This window comes from Cygnus atratus, unplaced genomic scaffold, assembly GCF_013377495.2.
Source record: "Cygnus atratus isolate AKBS03 ecotype Queensland, Australia unplaced genomic scaffold, CAtr_DNAZoo_HiC_assembly HiC_scaffold_40, whole genome shotgun sequence".
NCBI classification, from domain to species: domain Eukaryota; kingdom Metazoa; phylum Chordata; class Aves; order Anseriformes; family Anatidae; genus Cygnus; species Cygnus atratus.
This window is the reverse complement of record NW_026109996.1, coordinates 158,442-180,039: the sequence shown is the minus strand read 5'-3', so window position 1 is coordinate 180,039 and position 21,598 is coordinate 158,442. Positions and strand designations below refer to the sequence as shown.

General features: G+C 59.2%; 1 protein-coding gene across 1 annotated transcript in view; it reads right to left on the bottom strand.

Annotated features, from left to right (window-relative positions):
* Positions 1 to 1,041: 1,041 nt before the first annotated feature.
* Positions 1,042 to 21,598, bottom strand: part of LOC118261604 (uncharacterized) — a 48,761-nt gene continuing 28,204 nt past the window's right edge. The window contains exons 6-14 of the mRNA XM_050716810.1: positions 13,544 to 13,602; positions 11,912 to 12,165; positions 10,234 to 10,379; positions 8,680 to 8,822; positions 4,403 to 4,461; positions 3,025 to 3,172; positions 1,884 to 2,137; positions 1,495 to 1,631; positions 1,042 to 1,194 (exon numbers count right to left, since the gene is read on the bottom strand). Coding sequence (XP_050572767.1) covers positions 1,042 to 1,194; positions 1,495 to 1,631; positions 1,884 to 2,137; positions 3,025 to 3,172; positions 4,403 to 4,461; positions 8,680 to 8,822; positions 10,234 to 10,379; positions 11,912 to 12,165; positions 13,544 to 13,602 — 1,353 coding nt within the window. The remainder of the gene's footprint in view (positions 1,195 to 1,494; positions 1,632 to 1,883; positions 2,138 to 3,024; positions 3,173 to 4,402; positions 4,462 to 8,679; positions 8,823 to 10,233; positions 10,380 to 11,911; positions 12,166 to 13,543; positions 13,603 to 21,598) is intronic.

Here is a 21,598-nt window from a genome sequence, read left to right as displayed (position 1 = left end):
GTCACGGGGAAATTTCTCCCCTCTGGGGATGGGAAATTGTCCCTGGTCATGCACTTGCCCGTGGAGACACGGCTGGGGTGGGGGGACCAAGAAGGAAGGTCTGAACCCAGGGCGTTGTGAGGGCTCGTCTCTCTTGGGGGAGGATGCTGAGATGGATTTTGTCCCCACCGTGGTGGTGGGAAGGGTCCTGGGCAACCCCAAAACAGCCAACGGATCTACTCCGTAAAGGGACCAACAGGTCTACCCCATGGTGAGGTCAACCTGGAGCAGAGCCAATGGAGTTACTCCATGGCAAGGTCGGCGGGTCTGCCCCATGGTGAAGCCAAGTCTACCCGCAGTGGGGTCAACGGGTCTACCCCATGGGGGGTTCAACAGTTCTGCCCTGTGGTGACACCAACAGATCTATCCAAAATGGGGCCAGGAGATCTACATTGTGATGGTCTACCCCGTGGTGGGGCCAAATGACCTACCCCATGGTAGATCATGGTTTACCCCATGGCAAGGTCAAAATGTCTGCTCCATGGTGAGGAGGCCTACGATGGGGCCAGTAGATCTACCTCATGGTGGTCTTCTCCATGATGGGGTCAACACGTCTACCCCATGGCGAGGTCAACAGGTCTACCCCATGACAGGGCCAAATGATCTACCTGCAGAGGGGCCAACATGTCTACCCCATGGTGGGGCCAAAAGAGACATCCACCCCACAGTGGTGTCAACAGGTCTAGCTGCAGTAGGGCCATCTGGTTTGGCCCAAAGCTGGTTGTCCTCTCCTGCCCCTACAAGACCTGGGGCAATCGGAGGCACCTCAAGCTCCCAGAGCTGCACTCCACCCGCTGAAGACATGGCGCAAAGCCACGTCATAAAACTTTATTCATCGACATCTCCACAGGGCCCCGCGGCTGGCCCCTGCCCACCCCGGGGCGCGTGTCCCGGTGCTCGGACCGGCCGGCTCCGGGGACCTTCATCGGGGAGGAGGAGGAGGAGGTGCTGCAGGGCCCGTCCTGCGGCCATCGGAGCTGGGGATGGGCTGGGGCTGGGGGCTCAGTTCCTTCTCATCGTTTCCTGGATCCACCGGGTGTATTTGCAGAGGTTGACGTAGACACCGGGTTTTTGGGGGTCCCCGCAGACGCCTGGGCCCCAGGAGACTATGCCCTGGAGCCGTCCGTCACACACGAGGGGTCCCCCGGAGTCACCCTGCCGGGGAAAGAGGGGTGGCACTTGGGGGCCTGGGGCTTACAGTCTGCCCCATAGATTCACCCCGAATTTGGGGCCATTTCAGGGCCATCCCGGGATCTCCAAAGAGGTGAACATGAAGACCCACCACGGAGATGTTCTCCTCAATCCCTGCACGACGCCATCTCACCTCCCACCCCACGTACCCAAATCCCCTCCGGGTGCCGCTGGCTATAATAGGTTGTGTCAGTTCTCATCCCAACACCACTGTGGGGTCCCAAATGATCAGAGGGGTCTGGGGTGGCCAAAACTTGCACCCACCTGGCAGGAGTCGGCACGGTTGCGGGGTTCGCCTGCGCACACCATGTTGGGGGTGATGGAGCCGGGGTAGATGCGCCGGCACTGCTCCTCTGAGACGATGGTGACCTTGGCACAGTGGAGGTCCTCGGGGAAGGTGACTGTGGGTGATGGAGAACACAAAGTCACATGGAGGGTCCCAACTCTGACCTCTCAGACTCTGCCCTGGGGCTTGTCCCCGTGTTTCTCTCAGTGACACCAAGGGGAACCCCAAGGTGACATGGACACCTGGGTTCCTTGGGAGGAGAAGGATGTCCAAGGAACCCCAAGGTGATGTGGACATACTTGGAAGGATGTCCAAGGGTTATATCAGGATGCCCAGCCTTCTGAGTCTTAGGCTACCGGTTTCATACCTTCAGGGCTGGTGGTGGACCCCCATCCTGAGATCTGGCATGTCTTGCCAGGCACTGGACAGTGGGAGGCCAGCGGCAGCGGCTTCACCCGCTCGTTGATGTGGACGGGTTGGAGGAGCTTGACAAGCATCAGGTCACCGTCCTTGGTGGCCGGGTCATAGCGCGGGTAGCTGATGACCTTGGCCGAGAGCCGCCGCTGCTCGGAGATTCCTGGATCCTTGGGGCCCCGGCCCCCCAGCCGCACGTTGATGAAGCTAGAGCCAAATGTTGGATGAACCCATCAAGACAAACCCATCATGGTTGGAGAGGTTGTGGGGGCCCCAAGGACCCCCACAAAACAGGGGCGGGGGCAGAGCTGAGGTCCCAGAAGGTGGTGACAAAGGTGGAAGAAGCAAAAGCAGAGAAGGGCAGAGACAAGGTGATACAGAGTCATAAAAAGGGCAGGGTTAAGGTTATATAAAGGCATAAAATGGGCAGAGTTAAGGCTGTATGTCGTCGTTGAAGAGGCAGAGCTTGGGTTATAAGTGGCTGGAAAAGGGGGCAGAGTTAAGGTTATAGATAATCATAAAAAAAAAAAAGAGTTAAGGGTATGGATCCCCTCCCCCCCTCCTCCAAAAAAAAAAAAAAAAAAAGAAAAAGAAAAGAATAGAAAGGAAAAAAGAAAAAGGGAAAGAAACAGTTGAAGCTACACATGCTCAGAAAATGGGCAGAATTAATGTTATTTGTAAAAATGAGGAGGAAAAGGGCAGAGTTATGGGTATTTGCAGCTCAAGAATGGGAAGAATTAATGTTATTTTTACAAATGGGGAGGAACAGGGCAGAGTTAAGGGTACTTGCAGCTCAAGAATGGGCAGAGTTAAGGTTATTTGTACAAATAGGGAGGAAACGGGTGGAGTTAAGGGTATTTGCAGGTCAAGAATGGGCAGAGTTAATGTTATTTGTACAAATGGGGAGGAAAAGGGCAGAGTTAAGGGTACAGTAGCCCCAAAATAGGTAGAGTGAAACCCGCTGAGATGCCATCAAGCCCCCCAGCCTGCTTGGCCACAGAGAAGGACCCCAGATCAACCCTGGCTGATTCCTGAGCGGCCTGAGCCCATTGCCACCAACACCCCCCAGGCGTTGCTCCCCCATGTCCTCCTACCCCGGGACGTGGCAGTGGGCAGCCGTCAGCACCCAGTTCCTGGCCACCAGCGTCCCCCCACAGATGAACTTGTCCCCTTTGAAGAGGGCAGCCTGCCAGGGCAGGTCGCAGGAGGTCCCCTCGATCACCCACAGGACGTTCCTCGAGGCTGTGGGGACAAAGGGACATGGCAGGGGGGACGTGGGCAGCCTGGGACCCAGGACCACTGGACACGGGTGGGCTGGGACCCTCTCCACTGCCACACGTCCCCTGAGCCACGACCAAGGAGGTGAATCAATGGTGGACGAGGCCAACCCAGGCTGGAAGGGACCACTGGGTGGTCAAGGGGCACCTGGGATAGATGGGGGTCTCCAGGGTGGATGGGGGGGCATCTTGGGGCACCTGGTGGCCCCTTGAGGCAGATGTGGGGCAACCAAGGTGGAGGCGGGGTAGTTGGAAGGCGCCCAAGATGGATGGGAGGCAGCCCCACGCATGGAAGTGGGGTCTCCAGGGTGGTTGGAGGGCACCTGGGGTGGACAAGGGGTCCCAGGGTGCATGGGGTGGTCCCATAGGTGGTCACGGGACCTGGGGCAGAAGAGGAGCATCTGGGGTGGACTTGGGGGTCCCACCTGCACACGCAAGACCACCAGGGTAGGTGTGGGACCCCTGGGATGGATGTGAGGGTCCCATGGGTGGACGTGGGGCAGCCAAGGTGGACATAGGTGTCCCATGAGTGAATGTGGGACAACCAATGGGGGGTCCCACAGGTGGATGTGGGACATCCAAAGTGGACATGGGGGGTCCCACAGGTGGACGTGGGACATCTGAAGTGAACATGGGGGTCCCACGGGTGGACGTGGGACATCCAAAGTGGACATGCGGGTCCCACAGGTGGACGTGGGATACCCAAAGTAGACCTGGGGGGTCCCATGGGTGTACGTGGGGAAATAAAGGTGGACATAGGAGTCCCATGGGTGGACATCAGACATCCAAAGTGGACACAGGGTTCCCATGGGTGGATATGGGGAAATAAAGGTGGACATGGGGGGTCCCGTGGGTGGACGTGGGACATCCCAAGTGGACATGGGGGGTCCCACAGGTGGACGTGGGACATCCAAAGTGGACAAGGGGGTTACACAGGTGGACATGGGACACCCAAAGTGGACATGGGGGTCTCATTGGTGGATGTGGGGAAATAAAGGTGGACATGGGGGTCCCACAGGGGGACATGGAACATCCAAAGTGGACACAGGGTCCCATGGGTGGACGTAGGGAAATAAAGGTGGATATGGGGGTCCCACAGGTGTATGTGGGGGGGACATCCAAAGTGGACATGGGGGTCCCACGGGTGGACGCAGAATCCCTGGGGCAGATGCAGGACCCCCAGGACCTCTCCTACCTGCGGTCACCAGCACCAGGAGCATCACGACCAGGACCTTCATACCGGAGGGCCAGGAGCTGTGAGGAGACAGCAACGGGGTGGCTCTGACCCTGGGTGGGCCCTGGCGGGGTGGGGGTCAGGGTGGGGGTCGGGGTGAGGGTGTGGGGCGCTGGGGAAGGAGGGAAAGGGGAAGGCAATGGGAATGGGAGGAGGAGGAGGAAGGGGAAGGTTACGGGAAGGAAATGACGGGAGGCAAATGAGGATAAGAAGGGAGGATGAGAAAGGGAGCACAGGAGGGCAGAAAGAAGGAAGGGAGGATGAAAAGGAGAAAGGACAAAAAGGAGGAAGGGAGGACGAAAAGGAGGAAGGGAGGACAGAAAATGGAAGGGAGGATGAAAAGGAGGAAGGGAGGACAGAAAATGGAAGGGAGGACAGAAAGGGGAAGGGAGGACAGAAAGGGGAAGGGAGGACAGAAAATGGAAGGGAGGACAGAAAATGGAAGGAAAGACAGAAAGGAGTAAGGGAGGACAGAAAGGAGGAAGGGAGGACAGAAAGGAGGAAGGAAAAAAAGGAGGAAGGGAGGACAAAAAATGAAATGGAGGACAGAAAGGGGAAGGGAGGACAGAAAAGAGTAAGGGAGGACAGAAAGGGGAAAGGAGGACAGAAAGGAGGAGAGAAAGGAGGAAGGGAGGAAGGCAAAGGAGCACAGGAGGCCTGCAGGATAGGAAAGGAGGAGGGAGGGAAGGACGAGGGAAGACAAGAAGGACGAGATGGAGGGGAGGAGGGAGGAGAGATGCGAGGGAAGGACAGGAGCCGCCCCGATTTCCCCCCGGGGCACACCAGGGACCCCCCACCCCCTCCCAATGTCCCCACCCCGACCCTGAGGCCCCACGTTCCTACCGGGGGCTGGCGTGAGGCCGCGCGGCCACGGGGAGGGGAGGCTCCACCCGAGCTGGTGAAGCGCCGCGGCCGCGGGCGCGTCTTCCTCTTGCCACCGCCAGCCCCGGGTTTTTATCTGGGGCCGGAGGAGGAAACGGCTTCCTCCGCCTTCGCCTCTAATCTGGCCACGGCCGTGGCACCTTCCGCCCGGCTCCGGGAAGCCCACACCGTGGGGTGACCCCAGGTGGCACCTGGATGGGTCGGGGGCACCGGGTTGGGATGGGGATGGTCGAGGAGGCCCCACGATGCAGCTCTGCAGGGTTCAAACCCAAAATGTGGCTCCTAAGTGCTCACGGGACCTCAAGTTGGTTGAGAGGGCACCAGGACACGTGTCCGGTGATGTCAACCCCCAAATTGTGGCTCCTCGTTGGACACTGAGGTTGGAAGAGGATCGTTGAGAAGGCTCCAAGACGCAGCTCTTCTGGGCTGAAACCCAAAATGTGGCTCCTAATTGGCCACAGGACCTCAAGTTGGACGTAGATGGTTGAGAGGACACCAGGACACGTGTCCAGTGATGTCAACCCTAAAACATGGCTCCTCGTTGGACACTGAGGTTGGAGGAGGATGGTCAAGAAGTCCCCAGGATGCAGCTCTGCTGGGTTCGAACCCAAAACGTGGCTCCTAATTGGTCACGGGACCTCAAGTTGCTTGAGAGGGCACCAGGACACATGTCCAGTGAAGGCAACCCTAAAACATGGCTCCTCGTTGGACACTGAGGTTGGAGAAGGATGGTTGAGGTGATTGAGGAGGTGGAGGAGGATGGTTGAGGCCCCAGGATGCAGCTCTTCCAGGCTGAAACCCCCCAAAATGGCTCTTCATTAGACCCAGGACCTCGAGTTGAACAAAGATGGCTGAGAGGACACCAGGACACGTCTCCAGTGAAGTCAACCCCAAAACGTGTCTCCTTGCTAGGTGTGAGACCTAGAGCTGGAGAATAATCATCAGGAGGACATCAGGATGCAGCCCTGACTTGGTTGGATCCCAAAATGCATCTCTTCCTCAGGTGCAGGAACCGATGATTGGATGATGTTGGGTGAGAGTTGCATCAGGACACGTCTCCTGTGGCTCCATCTGCAAAATGTTTCTCCGTGCTGGGTGGAAGACCTGGGGCTTGAAGAAGGTGGATGAGAAAACATCGACGCGTGGCTCTGACGGGATCCAATCCCAAAGGTGGACACGGGACCTTGGGATGGATGAGGACGGTCAAGAGGGCGTATCTCAGGTGGGGCTGGACCACAGAACATCTCCTTCCTTCATCCAGGATTGGATGAGGATAGTTAAAGGTGCACCAGGACGTTGGTTCTGAAGGGGTTGGCCCCAAAAAACATCTCCTTGATGGAAGTGGAATCCAGAGATGGAGAAGGCGCGTTGAGAACGTGCCAGGTTCCACCTCCAGCAGGTCAGCTCTCTAAGGTGTCTCCTCAACTTGGGGTTGGCCAAGGGTGGTTGAGTGGCACCAGGACGCAGCTTCATCTTTTTTTGTCCCATTTTCTGTATTTTCTTTTTTTTTTTTTTTCTGAATTTTCCTCATTTTCTCAGATTTCTTTCTTGCCTTCGTTGCTGGCCACCTCTCGGGGCAGACCCCACAGCCATTTCCACCCCATCCCCAAGGCCATGGGGAGGAGGTGACCCCACACCAGGCATCAGGGTTGAGGTGGGGGGGAACACACCAAGGGACAGCCCCATTTCTCTCCCTCCCTCCAGAGGAGGAGGAAACGTGCCCACATCTCCTCCCCTTCCTCCACACGGGGCCTCCCAGTTGCTCCCAGTTGCTCCCAGTCCAACCCCAGCAGACCCTGGGGAGCCGCCCAGGCCCCGCGACACCTCGGGGGCAGGGAGCCGCCGCCGCGGCCTGCTCTCGGCCCGAGCGGGTCCTTCCAGTTCTCTGAAAATCCCAGTTTAACCCTGCCCCGTCACTGGGCCGGACTGGGCTGGGCTGGGCTGACTCAGCCCTCTTGGACCGTCTCGACTTGCCCTGGGCACCTCGTTGCCCAACCAGCTCCAGGCTTGTCAAGAGGCCCCTAATGAGCTCGGGTGCTAATTGGGCTCCAGGCAAGTCGGCAGGGTTGTAATTACTCGGCTTTAATTAACCTGGGCTGTCCCAGCCTGCATGGAGCTCCCACAGTGCCCTGCACCAGGGAGGCCGAGGCAGCCCTCACCCCGATGGGGGAAGTGAAATTAATTTGGGGGGGAGGGAGATTAATTGGAGAGGTAGAGATTAATTGGGGATGTAGAGATTAGTTGGAGGGGTAGAGATTAATTGGGGAGGTAGAGATTAATTGGGGGGGGTAGAGATTAATTGAGGGGGTAGAGATTAATTGGGGGATTGGAGGCTAGAGATTAATTGGGGGGGTAGAGATTAATTGGGGGAGGTAGAAATTAATTGGGGGAGGTAGAAATTAATTGGGGGGGTAGAGATTAATTGGGGGGGTAGAGATTAATTGGGTGGAAGAGATTAATTGGGGGTGGTAGAGATTAATTGGGGGTGGGATTAACTTGGGGGGGGTTCTCAGTGCCCTGCCCTGGCAGTTCCCTCGTACTGGGGGTCCCAAACTGGTCCCAGTCCCCAGATGGGAATGGTTTCGTGGGTGCATCCCCTTAGGTCTGCTCCTCCGTGGCACAGAGGTACCCTAAAGTCTGCCCCCCAAGTGTGGATATAACCATAACTCTGCCCCCCAAACTGAGATGTCCTTAACTCTGCCCCCCCAAAATTGAGATATCCTTAATTCTGCCCCCCAAAATGGAGATACCATTAACTTTGCCTCCCAAAATGGAGATATCCTTAACTCTGTCCCCCAAAATAGAGAGATCCTTAACTCTGCCCCTCCATATCACGGAGATACCCTTAACTCTGCCCCCAGAAAGGAGATACCCATAATTCTGCCCCCCAAAAAGGAGATATCCTTAACTCTGCCCCCCAAAATGTAGATGCCCTTTATTCTGCCCCCAAAATGGAGATACCCTTAAATCTGCCCCTTCATATCATGGAGATACCCGTAACTTTGCCCCCCAAAATGGAGATATCCTTTACTTTGCCCCCCAAAATGGAGATATCTTTAACTCCGTCCCCCAAAAATAGAGATATTCTTAACTCTGCTCCCTCCATATTCACCCCTCAACTCTGCCCCTCTCAAAATTTCCAAGCCTGACCCCCCCCATAAGCTCTGACCAACACCCGTAGGGGAGGATGCACCCACGCATGGCCACATCCATCCCCCAAACCACCCCCAACCCATTGGGGTCCACTAGAGCCCCTGGAAACCACAAGACGAGCCCACCACCGGGTTTGCTTGGCCAGAAAGGATTTTATTAAGGGTCTGGGGGCTGGAGGGGGTGCTGCTGGTGCCTAATTTTGCCGCAGGACGCTGCGGATCCATGGGACGTAGCGGCAGACGTTGACGTAGACCCCGGGGCGCTGGGGGTCGCTGCAGATGGAGGGACCCCACGAGACGATGCCCCGCAGCTGCCCCTTGCAGACCAGGGGGCTCCCCGAGTCCCCCTGGGGGAACGGGGACAGGGATAGGGTCCCGTCCCCTCTGTGTCCCCCACCCCCTTAATTCCCCCTCCAACCACCCCAAGGGACAGGGCAAGGAGCAGTTTGGTGGCCACTGGGGGGCACTGGGACCAGTTGGGCTCCCTCCCAGTAAGGCACGGACCCCTCTCCCCCCAACACCTTCCGAAGGCTCCCCAAACCTAGAACCCCCTCCACATCCCAAAGATCCCAGTTCTCCCCAGTGCTCCCAGTTGACCCAGTACTCCTAGTTGACCCAGTGCTTCCAGTTGCCCCCAGTGTCCCCTACATCCCAATGATCCCAGTTCTCCCAGTTGCCCCCAGTGCCCATAATGTCCCAGATTCCCCAGTGCTCCCACTTCACTCCTGCTCCACCAGCACTCCCAACACCCCCAGTGCCCCCAGTTGCCCCCTGTCCTTCCAGTTGTCCCCAGAGCCCCCAACACTCCCAGTATCCCCAGTTCTCCCAGTTGCCCCCAGAGCCCCCAACACTCCCAGTATCCCCAGTTCTCCCAGTTGCCCCCAATGCCCTTGATACCCCATGCTCCTAACTCCCCCCAGCTTCCCCAGCACTCCCAATATCCCCAGTGCCCCCAGTTGCCCCCAGTGCTCCCAGTTGCCCCCAGTCCCCAACACTCCCAGTATCCCCAGTGCCCCTAGTTGCCCCCAGTGTCCTTAATGTCCCCGATTTTCAGTGCTCCCACTTCCCCCCAGCTCCCCCAGCACTCCCAATACCCCCAGTGTCCCCAGTTGCCCCCTGTCCTCCCAGTTGTCCCCAGAGCCCCCAACACTCCCAGTATCCCCAGTTCTCCCAGTTGCCCCCAATGCCCTTGATACCCCATGCTCCTAACTCCCCCCAGCTTCCCCAGCACTCCCAATACCCCCAGTGTCCCCAGTTGCCCCCTGTCCTTCCAGTTGTCCCCAGAGCCCCCAACACTCCCAGTGTCCCCAGTTCTCCCAGTTGCCCGCAATGCCTCTGATACCCCGTGCTCCCAATTCCCCCCAGCTCCCCCAGCACTCCCAATACTCCCAGTGCCCCCACTTGCCCCCTGTCCTCCCCGTTGTCCCCAGAGCCCCCAACACTCCCAGTATCCCCAGTGCCCCTAGTTGCCCCCAGTGTCCTTAATGTCCCCGATTTTCCAGTGCTCCCACTTCCCACCAGCTCCCCCAGCACTCCCAATACCCACACTGCCACCAGTTGCCCCCAGTGTCCCCAGTTGCCCCCTGTCCTCCCAGTTGTCCCCAGAGCCCCCAACACTCCCAGTGTCCCCAGTGCTCCCAGTTGCCCCCAATGCCCTTGATACCCCATGCTCCTAATTCCCCCCAGCTTCCCCAGCACTCCCAATACCCCCAGTGCCCCCAGTTGCCCCCAGTGCTCCCAGTTGCCCCCAGTGCTCACCTGGCAGGAGTCGGCGGGCTTGCCCTCGGGGCTGATGCCCCCCGCGCAGAGCATGTTGGAGGTGTAGAGGCGGGGGTACGCCCGCCGGCATGTCGCCTCAGGCTGCACTGTCACGTTGGCACAGTGCAGGATCTTGGGGAAGGATGCTGCCCAAAACACCCCAAAATTCACCCAAAACAGCCTGCCGCCCCGCCAACGCCCTCACGTTGCACAGCCCCCACCCCGAATCCCCAGTTTGCTCCAAGAACCCCAAATCAACCCTTAAAAAAAATTAAGAAAAAAAACCCAACCTTTAAAAACAAAATCAACCCTTAAAAAAAATCAACCCTTAAAAAAAAATCAACCTTTAAATACAAACAAAATCAACCCTTAAAAATAAACAAATCAACCCTTAAAAAAAAATCCCCATATTTCTCCCCAAACCCAAGGTTGCCCCCCAAACCCCAGATTGCTCCCAAGAAACCCCAATTCCACAGATTGCACCCTGACCCCCCAAACAAACTCCCAAACTCCAAAATTGCCCCCCTAAATCCCCAAATCTTTCTCCAAAAACCCCTATTTTTTCCCTCAAATCCCATTTTTCCATGAGTATCCCTCTAATTCTACACCCCAAAGACCCGATCTCTCTGAAACATTCCCAGATCGGTCCACAAGCCCCCAAAATTCTCATTTTTAGGTCAACCCACTATTATACTTCTCCCAACCCACTTTATTTTGGGCCCCACCCCCTAACTTTGGGGTCATCCTATTGACACACCACCATTGCAATTGCCATCCCCATGGCCTCCCCCTTTCATTTTGGGCTCAAATCCCATCACTTTGGGGCCAGACCACTCCCAAAAGCCCCATATCATGGCATCCGTCTCCATTTTGGGCTCAAATTCCTCCACTCTGGGGCCATACTTTGGGGTCAATCCATTGATGACACTACAAAAATTGCCATTATTATTGCCTCCCCCTCCTTTTTGGGCACAAATACCCCAATTTGAGGTAAACCCATTGACATATCACCTCAAAGACCTCCATCGCCATGGCCTCCCCCTCTATTTTGGGCCCAAATCTCCTACTTTGGGGTCAACCCATTGACATGATGCTACAAAGACCACCATCAACATAGTCTCCCCCTCCACTTTGGGCCCAGATCCCCCACTTTAGGGTCAACCCAACGACATGCAACCACAATGACCTCCATCACCATGGTCTCCCCTCTATTTTGGGCCCAAATTTCTTCCTTTGGGGTCAAACCATTGATATGACGCTACAAAGGTCACCATCACCGTGGTCTTCTCCTCCACTTTGGGCCCAAATCTCCTACTTTGGGGTCAACCCATTAACATGACGCCACAAAGACCGCCATCACCATAGTCTTCCCCTGCACTTTGGGCCCAGATCCCCCACTTTAAGGTCAACCCAACAACACGCAACCACAAAGAACCCCATCCTCATGGGCTCTCCCACCATTTTGGGCCCAAATCTCCTACTTTGGGGTCAACCCATTGACATGCAACCACAAAGACCACCATCACCGTCGTCTCCCCCTCCACTTTGGGCCCAGATCCTCAACTTTAGGGTCAACCCAACGACACGCAACCACAAAGAACCCCATCGCCATGGTCTCTCCCACCATTTTTGGCCCAACTACCACTTTGGGCCCCAACCCCTTAGTTTGGCTTCATACCCTGGGGGCTGGTCGTGGTTCCCCAGCCCGAGACGAGGCAGGGGGTGCCGGCTGCGGGGCAGCGGGTGCCCAGGGGCAGGATCCGCACCGCGGGGCCCAAATTCACTGGCCGGCGCAGCTGCACCAGCATCAGGTCGTGCTCCTTGGTGGTGTAGTTGTATCTGGGGTGGCGGACGAGGCGACTCGCCAGGCGAAACTGCTCCGTCCCATCCAGGCTCCCCAGATTATACTCGCCCAAACGCACCATCATCAGCCTGTGGTGGGAGAATTCGGAGGGTCGGCGGGGCCGGGGGGGGCTCTCGGTGGGGTGGGAAGGGCAGGGTTAAGGGGGCCGGGGGAGGGATGAGGAATGGGGAAGGAGTTAAGGGAGGAAGACTGGGGGGCAGAGTTAAAGGGAAAAGGGGCAGAAATGCAGAGAAAAGGGCAGAGTTAAGGTGAAAAGGGGGCAGAATTTGGGTCGAAAGAGCAGAAACACAGAAAAGAGGCAGTGTTAAAGTGAGTGGGGGCAGAACTAAGGTGAAAAGGGGCAGAATTTGGGTTAAAAGAGCAGAAAAATAGAAAAGGGGTAGTGCTGAAGTGAATGGAGGCAGAGTTAAGGTGACAAGGGGGCAAAATTTGGGTTAAAAGCAGAAACACAGAAAAGGGCAGTGTTAAGGTGAATGGGGGCAGAGCCAAGGTGAAAAGGAACAGAATTTGGGTTAAAAGAGCAGAAACACAGAAAAGGAGCAGTTTTAAAGTGAATGGGGGCAGAGTTAAGGTGAAAAGGGGCAGAAATACATAGAAAATAGCAGAGTTAAGGGTAAAAGTGTAGAAATATGTAGAAAAGGGGTGGAGTTAAGGGTAAAAGAGTAGAAATATATAGAAAAGGGGCAGAGTTAAGGTGAAAATGGCAGAAATACGTAAAAAAGGGGCAGAGTTAAGGGTAAAAGAGTAGAAATACATAGAGAAGGGGCAGAGTTAAGGTGAAAAGGGCAAAAATAAATAGAGAAGGGGCAGAGTTAAGGTGAAAAGGGCAGAAATATGTAGAAAAGGGGCAGAGTTAAGGGTAAAAGAGCAGAAACACGGAAAAGGGGCAGAGTTAAGGTGAAAATTGGGCAGAGCTGACGTGAAAAGCAGCATCACCAAGAAAAGGGGCAGAAAGACAGAGCAAAGGAGCACCAGGGGGTCTGGGTCCCATGGGGGTGGTAGAAGAGGTTCCCCCCGGAGGCACCCCCCCCCCAAAATTTTCTCCCCCCCACCAGCTCACCCTTGGACGTAGCAGTGGGCGGCGCTGAGCACCCACTGGGGGTGGACGAGGGTCCCGCCGCAGCGCAGCCGCATGTCCTTGAAGAGGGCCACCTGCCAGGGCTGGCTCCTGGGGGTGCAGGGGCGCCCCCCGATAACCCGCGTGCTGTTGGTGTTCGCTGCGGGGGGGGGGGGGGGCACACGCGTGTGCGCGTCATGCCTGGGACCCCCACGATCCCTCCCCAAAATCACCTTCTTCCCCCCTCCCCGAACACACATGTCGGGGAGGTGACCCCCCCCCCCCCACACCTTGCACACGCGTGTTGGAGAGGTGCCCCTTCCCCTTGCACACGCGATGACACACGTGTCAGAGAGGTGCCCCCCCCGCACATGTGTGTCGGAGCTCACCTTTGGTGGGGAGCACCAGCGCCGCCAGCAGCAGCAGGGCCGAGAGTGGGGACAGCATTCTGGGGAGAAAGGGGGGGGCAAATGGGGGTCCTGAGCTGCCCCGGGGGCAAATAGGAGCTGGGATTTTCCCCCGGGGGGGGGTAATTAAGGGGCAGGATCTTCCCCTTAGGGTAAATGGGGTCCAGAAACAGCCATGGAGGGGTACAAAGGGGTTGGATGTGCCCTAGGATGGAGTGGGGGGGGGGGGGGGGGGGTGTCCTAAAATTGTCCCCAGGGGCAAGCAAAGACCCCAGGTTTGCCCCAAGGGGAAACTGAGGCACCGAGTCTGCCCTTGGGGGGCAAAAAATGACCCTGAGTCTGTCCCTGGGGGCAAAAGACCCAAATCTGCCGCAGAGGGGCTAAAGAAGCCCTTGAACCTGCACCTGGGGGCAAAAGGAGACCCCAAATTTGCCCCTAGGGGCAAAATAAGGGACTGAATCTGTCCTTGGAGCTAAAGAAGACCCCAGATTTGCCCCTAGGGGCAAAAGAAGACCCCAAATCTGCCCCAAGGGGGCAAAAAAAAACCCCTGAACCTGCACGTGGGGGCAAAAGAAGACCCTAAAAGATGCCCTTGGGGGCAAAAAGAGACCCCAAATTTGCCCCTAGGGGCAAAAGGAGGCACTGAATCTGTCCTTGGGGCAAACAAAGACCCCAGATTTGTCCCTAAAGGCAAAAAAGCCCCCAAATCAGCCCCAAGGGGGCAAAAAAAAAACCCTGAACCTGCACCTGGGGCTAAAAGAAGACCCCAGAAGTCACCCCTGGGGGCAAAATCAACCCCAAAATTTACCCCTGGGGGGTGGTGGCGGGGGGAAAAAAAACCCAAATTTACCCCCGGGGGCCAAACCCATCCTGGCTCACCTGCAGCCGGTCGGCTCCTTCCCGGCGTCTCCCCGCGACCCGGAGCTTTTATCCCGGCACGGCCCCGCGGGGCGCGACGGAAGGATTCGCCCCGCTGGGGGGGGGGGGGGGGGGGGGGGGGGGGCGCCGCCCGCCCGCGATGGGGCAACTTGTGGGGCAGGGCAGGGCCCGGGGCTGACGTGGCCCTGAGCGGGAATCGTGTCAAGGTTGGTTGGGGGTCATGGGCCAAAAACTGAGGGGGGGGTCCCAACCATCCCTATGGGGGGGGGGGGGGGTTGTCTCTGCCCCATAGAGGGGGGGGTCTCCCCCCCATCACTAGCCATGTTTTGGGGGGGAGGGGGTCATTACCCAACAAAGGGGGTCTTGCACCCATAGAGGGAGCTCCCATCCACCCCTATGGGGGTCCCTGCCCCATAGAGGGGGTTTCTACCCATCCCTAAGGGGGGGTCCCTGCCCCATATCGGGGTCTCTGATCCGTAACTATTCAGGTCCCTGCCCCATATTGGGGTCTCCCACCCATTCCTATAGGGGGTCCCTGCCCCATATTGGGGTCTCCCACCCATTCCTATAGGGGTCCCTGCCCCATAGAGGGGGGGGGAGTCTCCCACCCATCAGCACCCATGGTCTTGGGGTCATTACCCTACAAGGGGGGCTCCCACCCATCCCTATAGGGGTCCCTGCCCCATATTGGGGTCTCTGATCCATCACTATGGGGGGGGGGGGGTCCCTGCCCCATATTGGGGGGGGTGTGGGGGGGGGGGAGTCTCCCACCCATCAGCACCCATGGTCTTGGGGTCATTACCCTACAAGGGGGGCTCCCACCCATCCCTATAGGGGTCCCTGCCCCATATTGGGGTCTCTGATCCATCACTATGGGGGTCCCTGCCCCATATTGGGGGTGGGGGGGGTGGGGGGGGCGGTCTCCCACCCATCACTAGCCACGATTTTGGGGTCATTGCCCAACAAGGGGGTCTCCCACCCAACCCTATGGGGGTCCCTGCGCCATATGGGGGGGGGGGGGGTGGGTGTCTCCCACCCATCCCTGTCCTATAAAGGGGTCTCCCAGCCATGATTTGGGGCTCATTACCCAACAGAGCCCCCCCCCCCCCCCCCAATGACTCGGGGGTCCCCAGTGACCACACCACCCCCCCCCCCCCCCCATCCCCTCCCAGTACATCCCAGTAGCCAACTGGGAAGCACTGGCCCTGTGGGGCTGAGTCACGGGGCACGGTTAAGCCAGGGTGGGACCCGGGGACGCCCCGGTCCCTTCCGCGCCTCGGGGTCAGGGTGGGGGCCCCGGGTTCCCCAACAGGGGGGTGGGGGGGGACCTATAGGTGCTGCCCCCCACACACACACACTTGTAGGGGTATATGTGGGGGCTAAGGTGTATTGGGGGGGGGGGCATGGGAGGAGGGTCTAGGGGGTATTTAGGGGGTCCTGGGGGCGTTATAGGGGGTCTCAGGGGGTATTTAGGGGGTTCTTGGGAGGGCTATAGGGGGTCTCAGGTGGGATTGGGGGGTACTTGGGGGTTATAAGGGGTCTAGGGGGTATTTAGGGGGTCCTGGGGGGCTATAGGGGGGTCTCAGGGGTATTTATGGGGTCCAGGTAGGGCTACAGGGGGTCTCAGGGGGGGATTTGGGGGGTGCTGGGGGGGCTATAAGGGGTCTAGGGGGTATTTAGAGTGTCCTGGGGGGGCTATAGGGGGTCTCAGGGGAGATTTGGGGGGGTTCTGGGGAGGGCTATTAGGGGGTGTCAGGGGTATTTGGGGATGTGGGGGGGCTATAGGTGGTTCAGAGGGTATTTGGGGGTCCTGTGGGCGTTATAGGGGGGTCTCAGGTGGTATTTATGTGGGTCCTAAGGGGGCTATAGGAGGTATCAAGGGGTAAGTTAGGGGGGTCCGGGGGGGCTACAGGGGCGTCTCAGGGGGGGATTGGGGGGGTGCTGGGGGGGGCTATAATAGGGGTCTAGGGGGTATTTTAGATTGTCCTGGGTGGCTATAGGGGGTCTCAGGGGAGATTTGGTGGGGGTTCTGGGGAGGGCTATAGGGGTATCTCAGGGGTATTTTGGGAGGCATGCTGGGGGGGCTATAGGTGGTCTAGAGGGTATTTAGGGGGTTCCTTGGTGGTGCGTTTATAAGGGGGTCTCAGGTGGTATTGTAGAGGGGTCTAAGGGGGCTATAGGGAGGTCTCAGGGGGTATTTAGGGGGTCCGGGGGGGCTACAGTGGGTCTCCTCAGGGGGGGGATTTGGGGGGTGGCTGGGGGGGCTATAAAAGGGGGTCGAGGTGGTATTTTTAGAGTGTCCTGGGGGGGTACCGGGGGTACTCAGGGGAGATTGGGGGGTTCTGGGGAGGGCTATAGGGGGTCCTCAGGGGTATTTGGGGGAGTGCTGGGGGGGCTATAGGTGGATCTAGAGGGTATTTAGGGGGTCGTCCTTTGGGAGCGTTAGAGGGGGTCTCAGGGGGTTATTTCGGGTGTTCCGGGGGGGCTACAGTAGGGTTTTTAAGGGGAATTTGGGGGGTGCTGGGGGGCTTATAAGGGTTAGGGGGTATTTGGGGTGTACTGGGGGGCTTACAGGGGCTATCAGGGGAGATCTGGGTGGGTTCTGGGGAGGGCTTATAGGGGGTCTCAGGGGTTTATTTTTGGGGGGAATGCTGGGGGGGCTTATATAGGTCGGTCTAGAGGGTATGTTAGGGGGTCCTGGGGGCGTTTACTAGGGGTCTCAGAGGGTATTTAGGGGGTCCCTAAGGGGGTATAGGAGGTTCTCAGGGTTATTTAGGGGTCCGGGGGGCTTACAGGGGGTCTCAGGGGGGGGCATCTGGGGGGTTGCTGGGGGGCTATAAGGGTCTAGGGGGTATGTAGAGGTGTCCTCAGGGGATACAGGTGGTCTCAGGTGGAGATTGGGGGGTTCTGGGGAGGGCTCTATAGGTGGTCTCAGAGGGTATTTGTTTTTTTTTTAGGGGGTCCTGGGGGGGATAGGTGCGTCTATAGGTATTTAGGGGTCTCTGAGGGGGTTTATTGGGTGTTCGTCAGGGGGTAATTTAGGGGCGTCCTAAGGGGGCTTATAGTAGGTCTCAGGGGGTATTTAGGGGGTCACGGGGGGCTACAGGGGGTCCTCAGGGGGGGGATTTGGGGGGTGCTGTGGGGGGCCTAATAAGGGGTCTAGGGGGTATTTTAGAGTGTCCTGGGGGTGTGCTACAGGGGGTCTCAGTGGAGATTTGGGGGGTTCTGGGGAGGGCTATAGGGGGTCTCAGGGTATTTGGGGGATGCTGGTGGGGACTATAGGTGGTCTAGAGTGTAATTTAGGGGGTTCCTGGGGGCGTTTTATCAGGGGGTCTCGCAGGGGGTAGTCATTAAAGGGGTCCTAAAGGGGGCTATAGGAGGTCTCAGGGGGTATTTAGGGGTGTCCGGGGGGGCTATAGGGGGTCTCACAGAGGGTATTTTGGGGGGTTCTGTGGGGACTAAAGAGGGTCCTGTTGGTATTTTAGTGGGGTCCCTGTGGAGGGCTTTAGGGGTGTATTTAGGGGATGTTTATAGTGGTCCATATGACCCCCTCCCCCCTGCCCCATAGCCATACCCCCCGCCCCTATAGGCTCACCCAGCCCGCTATAGGCCCCGCCGCGCCAGCCCATATAACCCCCCTCTCCCATCCCCTATAGGGACTTCCCCCCAAAACCCCTATAGCCTCTCCCCCCCTCAGCACCTATAGATAGCCCCCCGTCCCTTATAATTTCCCCCCCCCCTCGCTGGTCCCCCTATAAGCCCCTCCCCAGACCAATAAAATATAAAACCCCCAACCCCTGACTTTTTCCTATAGGCAATCCCCCGGCCCCTATATGCCCCCCCGGGCCCCTATAAACCCCCTCTGTCCATCCCCTTATTTATAGGAACATCCCCAGCCCCTATAATCTCCTCCCCAGCCCCTATAGCACCCCACCATCCCCCTAGTGATGGCCCCCCCACCACCCTAATAGTCCCCCCCGCCCAAGCCTCTATAATCCCCCCCTCTGGTCCTATAACCCCCCCAAGGTCCGCTATAATCCTCTATCTGTCCCCTATAGCCCCCCCAAGCCCCTATAACCCCCTCCCCCTGTACCCTATATGTCCCCCGCAAGCCCCTATAGGCGCCCCTCCGCCAGCCCCTTATAGTTGCCCCCCCATCCCACTATAGGGGCCTCTATACCCCCCTCCCCCAGCCCCTATACCCCCCCAGCCCCTAGAGGTCCACCCGCAAGCCTCTATAATCCCCCTCTCTAGTCCCTATAAACCCCCCCCACAATCCCTATAATCCGCCCCTCTGGCCCCTATAAAGCCCCCCCGCCCCAGCCCCTGTTACCTCCCTTCCCCGACCCCCCTAGAATGCCCTCCGCAGCCCCTAAAAGCCCACCCCAGCCACTAGAATCCCCCCCCCTCTGGCCCCATAAACCCCCACCCAGCCCCCCTATAGGACCTCCCCATCCCCTATAGCCCCCCCCCCTCCCCTATAATCCACCCCCCCGCCTATAATCCCTGACTCCGGTCCCTATAACCCCCACCCCCCACTCCCGTTGCCCCCTATAGCCCTCCCGGACCCTATAGGCCCGCCCCCCATCCCCTAATAGCCCCCACCCATCCCCTATATGGGCCACCCCCATACCCTATAGGTCCCCCAGGCCCCTATTAATCCCTGCCTCCAGTCCTCTATACCCCCCCTCCCGCTGCCCCTTATTAGCCCTCCCCGGCCCCTCGAGGCCCCCCCCCCCCATCCCCTATAGCCCCCCCCATCCCCTATAGCCCCCCCCAGCCCTATAGGCTCCCCATCAGCCCCTATAATCCTGCCTCGGTCCCTTAGTAACCCCCTCCCGCCTGCACCTATTAGCCCTCCCCGGCCCCCCATCCCCCTAGAGGCCCCCCCCCCATCCCCTATAGGGCCCACCCCATCCCTATTAGCCCCCTCCACAGCCCCTATAGGCCCCCCCCCAGCCCATATAATCCCTGCCTCCGGCCCCTAGAGGCCACTCCCCCCCTTGCCCATATAGCCCTCACAGGCCCCTCTATAGGCCCCCCCCCATCCCTATAGGCCCCCCCATCCCCTATAGCCCCCCCCATTCCCCTATAGGCCCCCCCCCCGTCCCTATAATCCCTGCCTCCGGTCCCTATAAACCCCTCCCGCGCTGCCCCCTATAGCCCTCCCCGGCCCCTATAGTCCCCCCCCCCCATCCCCTATATAGTGCCCCCCCCATCCCCTAATAGGCCCCCCCAGCCCCTATAGGCCCCCCCCCAGCCCCTAGAATCCCCTGCCTCCGGGTCCCTATAAAACCCCTCCGCTGCCCATATATCGCCCGCCCCGGCCCCTATAGGCCCCCCCACATCCCCTATAGGCCCCCCCCCATCCCCTATAGCCCCCCAGCCCCTATAGGCCCCCCCCCCAGCCATATATCCCTGCCTCCGGTTCCTACTAAACCCCCTCCCGCTGCCACCTATAGCCTCCCCGGCCCCTATAGGCCCCCCCCCCCATCCCATATAGGCCCCCCCATCCCCTATAGCCCCCCCATGTTCCTATAGCAGTCCCCCCCCCAGCCCCTATAATCCCTGCCCTCCGGTCCCTATAACCCCCTCCCGCTGCCCCTATAGCCCTCCCCGGCACCTATTAGGTTCCCCCCCCCCCATCCCCTATAAGAACTCCCCATCCCCTATAGCCCCCCCCCATCCCCTATAGGGCCCCCCCCCCAGCCCCTATAATCCCTGCCTCCGGTCCCTATAACCCCCTCCCGCTGCCATATAGCCCCTCCCCGGCACCTATAGGTCCCCCCCACCATCCCCTATAGGACCTCCCCAATCCCTATAGCCCCCCCATCCCCTATAGTCCCCCCCCCAGCCCTATAACCCTAGCCTCCGGTCCCTATAACCGCCTCCGCTGCCCCTATAGCCCTCCCCCGGCCCCTATAGGCCCCCCCCCCACCCCCTATAGGACCTCCCCATCCCCTATAGCCCCCCCCATCCCCTATAGGCCCCCCCCACAAGCACCATAATCCCTGCCTCGGGTCCTATAACCCCCTCGCTGCCCATATAGACCTCCCGGGCCCCTCTAGGCCCCCCCCACCATCCCCTATAGGCCCCACCCATCCCCTATAGGCCCCACCATCCCCTATCGCCCCCCCCCAGCCCCTATAATCCCTAGCCTCGGTCCCTATAACCCCCTCCCGCTGCGCCTATAGCCCTCCCCGCGCCCCTATAGGCCCCCCCCATCCCCTATAGGACCTCCCATCCCTATAGCCCCCCCATCCCTATAGGCCCCCCCCCAGCCCCTATAATCCCTGCATCCGGTTCCCTATTAACCCCCTCCCGCTGTCCTATAAGCCCTCCCCGGCCCCTATAGGCCCCCCCCCCCCATTCCCCTGATAGACCCCCCCCAGCCCCTCATAGGCCACCCCCAGCCCCTATAGGCCCCCCCCCAGCCCCTATAACCCTGCTCGGTCCCTATACCCCACCTTCCCGCATGCCTATAGCCCTCCCCGGCACCTATAGGTCCCCCCCCCCATCCCCTATAGGACCTCCCACCCCCTATAGCCCCCCCCCATTCCCTATAGGCCCACCCCCAGCCCCTAAATCCTGCCTCCGGTTCCCTATAACCCCCTCCCGCTTGCCCTATAGCCCTCCCCGGGACCCTAAGAGGCCCCCCCCCCCATCCATATAGCGACCTCCCATCCCCTATAGGCCCCCCCCCCAGCCCCTATAATCCCGCCTCGGTCCCTGAACCCCCTCCCGCTGCCCTATAGCCCTCCCCGGCCCCTCATAGGCCCCCCCCCCCATCCCTATAGGCCCCCCCCATCCCCTATAGCCCCCCATCCCCTATCGGCACCCCCCCCCAGCCCCTATAATCCCTGCCTCCGTCCCTATAACCCCCTCCGCTGCCCCTATAGCCCTCCCCGGCCCCTATGGCCCCCCCCCACCCATATAGCCCCCCCCATCCCCTATAGGACCCCCCGGCCCCTATGGACCCCCCCCCCCAGCAGTGAGGGACCCGCGGGCGGCTGCCGTCACTATTTTTATTCACCGGCCTCCCCCGGGGCGCCGTTGGAGGCTGCCCCCCCCCCCACCCCCACCCGCGACCCCCCCCCCTCCTTTTGACCCCCCCACAACCCCCTCCCCCAAATTTTTTTTGGGGGGGGGGCACCCGGG